Here is a 7,500-nt window from a genome sequence, read left to right as displayed (position 1 = left end):
GGTGGCAATAAATACTGATAAAGTTGAGGAATGCTCATCAAACACTTATTTGGAACATCCCACAGGTGTGCAGGCTAATTGGGAACAGGTGGGTGCCATGATTGGGTATAAAAACAGCTTCCCAAAAAATGCTCAGACTTTCACAAGAAAGGATGGGGCGAGGTACACCCCTTTGTCCACAACTGCGTGAGCAAATAGTCAAACAGTTTAAGAACAACGTTTCTCAAAGTGCAATTGCAAGAAATTTTGGGATTTCAACATCTACGGTCCATAATATCATCAAAAGGTTCAGAGAATCTGGAGAAATCACTCCACGTAAGACCGTGACCTTCGATCCCTCAGACGGCACTGTATCAAAAACCGACATCAATCTCTAAAGGATATCACCACATGGGCTCAGGAACACTTCAGAAAACCACTGTCACTAAATACAGTTCGTCGCTACATCTGTAAGTGTGAGTTAAAGCTCTACTATGTAAAGCGAAAGCCATTTATCAACAACATCCAGAAACGCCGCCGGCTTCTCTGGGCCCGAGATCATCTAAGATGGACTGATGCAAAGTGGAAAAGTGTTCTGTGGTCTGACGAGTCCACATTTCAAATTGTTTCTGGAAATATTCGACATCGTGTCATCCGGACCAAAGGGGAAGCGAACCATCCAGACTGTTATCGACGCAAAGTTCAAAAGCCAGCATCTGTGATGGTATGGGGGTGCATTAGTGCCAAAGGCATGGGTAACTTACACATGTGTGAAGGCATCATTAATGCTGAAAGGTACATACAGGTTTTGGAACAACATATGCTGCCATCTAAGCGCCGTCTTTTTCATGGACGCCCCTGCTTATTTCAGCAAGACAATGCCAAGCCACATTCAGCATGTGTTACAACAGCGTGGCTTCGTAAAAAAAGAGTGCGGGTATTTTACTGGCCCGCCTGCAGTCCAGACCTGTCTCCCATCGAAAATGTGTGGCGCATTATGAAGCGTAAAATACGACAGCGGAGACCCCGGACTGTTGAACGACTGAAGCTCTACATAAAACAAGAACGGGAAAGAATTCCACTTTCAAAGCTTCAACAATTACCGTAGTTTCCTCAGTTCCCAATTGTTTATTGAGTGTTGTTAAAATAAAAGGTGATGTAACACAGTGGTGAACATGCCCTTTCCCAACTAATTTGGCACGTGTTGCAGCCATAAAATTCTAAGCTAATTATTATTTGAAAAAAAAAAAATAAAGTTTATGAGTTTGAACATCAAATATCTTGTCTTTGTAGTGCATTCAATTGAATATGGGTTGAAAAGGATTTGCAAATCATTGTATTCTGTTTATATTTACATCTAACAGAATTTCCCAACTCTTATGGAAACGGGGTTTATATATATATATATATATATATATATATATATATATATATATATATATATATATATATATATATATATATATATATATATATATATATTCCGAGCGCGATGATGTCACATTATAGATGGGAAATTGCATTTTTAGCCGGGGGGCGGGGCCGGGGGCGGGGTTAAGGGGGGAGGAGTATATTTATAGCTAGAATTAACTGAAATTCAAGTATTTATTATACATATATATAGGGATGATACTCGAAACCGGTTTTCCCGGTTGTTCGATAAGAAAAGAACCGAGTCTTCGGACTCGAATCCCTTTTTGAGAAGCGGTACCCGTTATGGAGACCACTATAGTAAAGAAAAAGAGTTGGTTCTTTATTCAAATCACTTGGAACGAATCCCGTCCCGACAAGAAATGCCCCGTGTGACATCACAAGAAGTGACGTCACGTAGTTCAGTCATTTGTCACGGTGGGATGCAGCGTGCTGCGGTTCGTTCCCGGGACGCAAAACTGACGGCTCCGGACGAAAGCGTGTAGGTAGGAGATGATTTATTTCTCATAAATCATACACATTACAACAGACAGGAACGAAAAAAAAGGAAAGTGTGCCGTTCGCACGAGAAGCTAAAGCAAAAACTTACTTAGCACAGGAATACTAGAAGCTAAGGTAACTTTAGCACAGGAATTATGAGCTCGAAAACCAGAATGCCAACGTAACTGTTGCAAATGCAAACAATGAAGCCACGACGAGTGACCGGAAAAGGCAGGCTTAAATAGAGTCTCTGATGAGCAACAGGTGCGCGTACAAGGCAGGTGAAAATCATAAATAACCATGGTGACTAAAACAAACCCCTGAAGTGCACAAAACAACTAAGGAAGTCCAAAATTAACAGAACATAACTAAACAAAATATGATCCGACCACATCATAATACATCACAGTTTCATATCATTTCACTTTACAGGAGTAGGAAGAAGTAAAGCTTATTTAATCCTTCCCCTTTCCCACTTCATACAAATATATACATCATTTACTGACCTTTTTATAATAAAATATCTGTGAATTAGTATATACAACAGTTTTGTAAAATGTAATTAATTAATTCAGTCATTATTAATATACTGAGATGAATAATATCTTATTTTCGATAAGGTTGAAAGTATTTCTCATAATTCTTCTTCTTTGTAATTTGTAAGCACTATTCATTTGAACAACCTCTTAAAGTGGATCATATCAGTACAATGTTTAACTTCTTTACTTAATCCATTCCATCATTTAATTCCACATCATTTTAGCTGTTTGCAATTATACTAAATCATCGAAGTTTAATATTTTTGACTCAATAAAAAAAGTGTCTGTATGTTCTCTATATCCAACATTATGTATCAGTCTAATTACATTTTTTTGTAACACGGTTAACGAATGTAGTGCACATTTGTAGTTATTTCCCCACATTTCTGCACAATAACTCAGATATGGTAATACTATAGTAGCGAGCAGTAGAGAATGTGAAGTGATTTGTTAAACCAAATATTGTGTTTTTTTCCATATAACACAACCTATCTGGACTCGATAAGAGAATCGATAAGAGAATCGATAAGGAATCGGTTCGATAAGAGGATTCGATAATAGGCTCGAACTCGATAATTTCTTATCAAACATCATCCCTACATATATATATATACATTTATATATATATACATTTATATATATATATATATATATATATATATATATATATATATATATATATATATATATATATATATATATATATATATATATATATATATATATATATATACATACATAAAATAAATACTTGACTTTCAGTGAATTCCAGCTATACAGGTATATATACTGTATATATATATATGTAATTTATTATATATATTTACATATAAATAAAATAAATACTTGAATTTCAGTGTTCATTTATTTACACATATACACACATAACACTCCTCTCTACTCATCGTTGTATTTGAAAGTGCAATGCTTTGCAGCCAGTAGCACAGCCTTTGAAGGAGCATAGGTATGGGCAGTGTAATATTCTGGGTTGGAGTCAATAACCAGGCGAGGTGACGAAGTTACGTCTCTTTACTTCATACTTCAGAACCGACTCCCACACTTGCCGTCAGGGTGCGCAATACAACGTAAACCGTTGGCCAACCAAAAAGTAACCACAGATACGGTATAGTGTTCTGTGGTTACTTTTTGGTTGGCCAAGCGGACGTGACGACAGGCTGCCCTCACTCAAGTCCGCAAGGACCTGGAGGGGGCGTGGAAATCGGGAGAAATTCGGGAGAATGGCTGTCCCAGGAGATTTTCGGGAGAGGCACTGAAATTCGGGAGTCTCCCGGAAAATTCGGGAGGGTTGGCAAGTATGCCCGTATGTCATGTGCATAAAGCCTTTCGACAATAAAGTTCACCTGTAACTTAAAACTTCATATTTCAAATTTCCGTTCATAAAAATTAAAACCAACACTAATGTCGTAGAAGCATGTACGTGTTCACAGTCTGTAAACAAATACACTCAATTCCAGTCATGAAAAACCTATTTTGTGACAATATTATACTTACAGCCGTGGTCAAAAGTTTACATACACTTGTAAAGAACATAATGTCGTGGCTGTCTTGAGTTTTCAATAATTTCTACAACTCTTATTTTTGAAACAAAAATTGAGCTGTTTGGCCACAATACCCAGCAATATGTTTGGAGGAGAAAAGGTGAGGCCTTTAATCCCAGGAACACCATGCCTACCATCAAGCATGGTGGTGGTAGTATTATGCTCTGGGCCTGTTTTGCTGCCAATGGAGCTGGTGCTTTACAGAGAGTAAATGGGACAATGAAAAAGGAGGATTACCTCCAATTTCTTCAGGACAACCTAAAATCATCAGCCCGGAGGTTGGGTCTTGGGCACAGTTGGGTGTTCCAACAGGTCAATGACCCCAAACACACGTCAAAGGTGGTAAAGGAATGGCTAAATCAGGCTAAAATTAAAGTTTTAGAATGGCCTTCCCAAAGTCCTGACTTTGGACAATGCTGAAGAAACAAGTCCATGTCAGAAAACCAACAAATTTAGCTGAACTGCACCAATTTTGTCAAGAGGAGTGGTCAAAAATTCAACCAGAAGCTTGTGGATGGCTACCAAAAGTGCCTTATTGCAGTGAAACTTGCCAAGGGACATGTAACCAAATATTAACATTGCTGTATGTATACTTTTGACCCAGCAGATTTGCTCACATTTTCAGTAGACCCATAATAAATTCATAAAAGAACCAAACTTCATGAATGTTTTTTGTGAACAACAAGTATGTGCTCCAATCACTCTATCACAAAAAAAATAAGAGTTGTAGAAAGTATTGGAAACTCAAGACAGCCATGACATTATGTTCTTTACAAGTGTATGTAAACTTTTGACCACAACTGTATAAATTATTAGTATAAATGTAATGATATCAATTTTTTAAAATTTTGTTGAAATGGTTCTTATTGAACAACTTTTAGTTTCCCCGGTGTACACAGAAGTCATGCCCATAGTCTGAATGAAACAGACTGTGGGCGGCGAGACTCGATTGGTAGAGGCTTCCTGGTTCGATCCCCGCTTCCGCCATCCTAGTCACTGCCGTTGTGTCCTTGGGAAAGACACTTGACCACCCACACTGCTTTAAATGTTGCTTAAAGATGTAGATAATGGCTTTCATTCTGTAAAACGCTTTGAGTCGCTAGAGAAAAGCGCTATATAAATATAATTCACTTCACAAATGAATAAAGAGTGTGTGTATTTAAAGACACCACGCAGGACCTCATTAAAAGAAAAGGCCACTCTGCAAACGTCCTAAGATTTGCCCCTTGCTGATTCAGCACTGACTTCTTGTCTACTCACGGTGTTTGCATCTTATTTTAGCATTCTGTTTTGCACAGCAGCAGTTGTCACCCGGCTGCTTGTGGAGCAGTGCAGTGTGGGGAAAAGACAACAACATTGCGGCGTCATTGAGAAGTGCAGAACAATCTATAAATGATGCAGCCATGCCTCGGAGACAAATTAGAGCATAGGTCAAAAAAACTCATGGCCCGTGGGCCACATCTGGCCTGCCACATCATTTCAGGTGGCCCCCAAACGCCTGGAAATAAAATGCGTCAATAAAGAACCTTTCTGACTAAATGTATTCATTCTTTCCAATTTGACAGAAAAAAACATATGTACTGCAGTAAAGTGCACACATTTTAAACTTCAATATCATCCAATATTTCAACAAAAAGGATGTTTTTTTAAACAATCTTGCTCAAATTTCACAGACGTGTGCTACTAAGTCCTCTGAGGGTTTGTACTAAATTGTGTGTGTGTGTGTGTGTGTGTGTGTATGTGTGTGTGTGTGTGTGTGTGTGTGCGTGTGCGTGTGTGCTTCCGTCAAAATACCCTATAGTTAGTGTGTTTTGTCAAGGGAATTCAATGGAGAGAAATGTGTGTCTTTTACAACTAATAAATCTTTTTTTTTAATTTACAAACAAATATAATGGATTTTAAATAGAAAAAATCTTCTTTTGGTTACCTTTTTTTTTTTAAATTTTTTTTTTTAGTTACGACTCAACCTCTATCTTATGGGCGAGGCCTCCCCAGAATATGTCAAAAGCCTTTATATTATTTATCAAAATTGTATTAAAATATTATTATTTCCTGAGGGAACTCTCCTGAAGGAATCAATAAAGTACTATATTATTCTTTATTTTATTTTATTTTTTATTGATTGGCAACACTACATTGACCCTAGTGTGTGAATGTGAGTGTGAATGCTGTCTGTCTATCTGTGTTGGCCCTGTGATGAAGTGGCGACTTGTCCAGGGTGTACCCCGCCTTCTGCCCGAATGCAGCTGAGATAGTCTCCAGCACCCCCCGCGACCCCGAACGAGACAAGCGGTAGAAAATGCATAGATGGATGGATTATTGTCAGTACACCCACCCCTAATTTGGTATTTTTTATCCAAATGTGTTGAGGGCGGACGTAGTCAGCAGTCATGCTCATATGGTCACGCCCCCATCCCAAACTGACTCATAAAAAGGCGTCTAGCACAGTGGTTCTCAACCTTTTTTCAGTGATGTACCCCCTGCGAACATTTTTTTAATTCAAGTACCCCCTAATCAGAGCAAAGCATTTTTGGTTGAAAAAAAGAGATAAAGAAGTAAAATACAGCACTATGTCATCAGTTTCTGATTTATTAAATTGTATAACAGTGCAAAATATTGCTCATTTGTAGTGGTCTTTCTTGAACTATTTAGAAAAAAGATATAAAAATAACTAAAAACTTGTTGAAAAATAAACAAGTGATTCAATTATAAAAATAAACATTTCTACACATAGAAGTAATCATCAACTTAAAGTGCCCTCTTTGGGGATTGTAATAGAGATCCATCTGGATTCATGAACTTAATTCTAAACATTTCTTCACCGAAAAATAAATCTTTAACATCAATATTTATGGAACATGTCCACAAAAAAATCAAGCTGTCAACACTGAATATTGCATTGTTGCATTCTTTTCCGTTCTTTTTGACAGACATTTTAGTGAGGGTCAAACCGTCATGGCATGGGGGAAACTCTGGGTTTATGGTAATGAATGGAATAGCCTACTTGATTTGATGTTCAGTTTATGAACTTACATTCATATTTTGTTGAAGTATTATTCAATAAATATATTTATAAAGGATTTTTGAATTGTTGCTATTTTTAGAACATTTGAAAAAAAATCTCAAGTACCCCCAGGGGTACGCGTACCCCCATTTGAGAACCACTGGTCTAGCATATTGTTCCGAGGAGGCCCCGCCCACAAGATTAAAGTTGAGTCTTGAATGGGAGGGAAGCATCAGACTGAAAGGCGACTTGGACGACAGAAAGGAAACAAGGAAAGGGAGGGGCTCTGTGGGGTTATATTAATAGGAACACCTCTCTTTTACATTGAAAAGACATTATCGGAACTTAGACGCATGAGCAATATTGGAACCAAAATTAAAAGATGTATAACCCCCCAAAAAAATTGCATCCAAAAGAAACGATTTGCAAACAAAAAATATATGCAGACAAACATGGGATAGTACAAAAAAATGTTGTAACCAAAACATGTATGGTTACAAACACCCAC

The 7,500-nt window shown here is 37.6% G+C and overlaps 1 protein-coding gene across 1 annotated transcript in view; it reads right to left on the bottom strand.

Moving 5' to 3' along the window:
* The window catches only part of LOC133655426 (vesicular glutamate transporter 1-like), a 69,333-nt gene that overhangs the window by 29,656 nt on the left and 32,177 nt on the right, over nt 1–7,500 (bottom strand). The window contains exon 6 of the mRNA XM_062055595.1: nt 3,868–3,878. Within this exon, the coding sequence (XP_061911579.1) occupies nt 3,868–3,878 (11 nt within the window). The remainder of the gene's footprint in view (nt 1–3,867; nt 3,879–7,500) is intronic.

Source organism: Entelurus aequoreus, linkage group LG08 (assembly GCF_033978785.1).
Source record: "Entelurus aequoreus isolate RoL-2023_Sb linkage group LG08, RoL_Eaeq_v1.1, whole genome shotgun sequence".
Lineage (NCBI taxonomy): Eukaryota > Metazoa > Chordata > Actinopteri > Syngnathiformes > Syngnathidae > Entelurus > Entelurus aequoreus.
The sequence above is the reverse complement of the archived record's forward strand: the minus strand, read 5'-3'. Positions and strand labels throughout refer to the sequence as shown.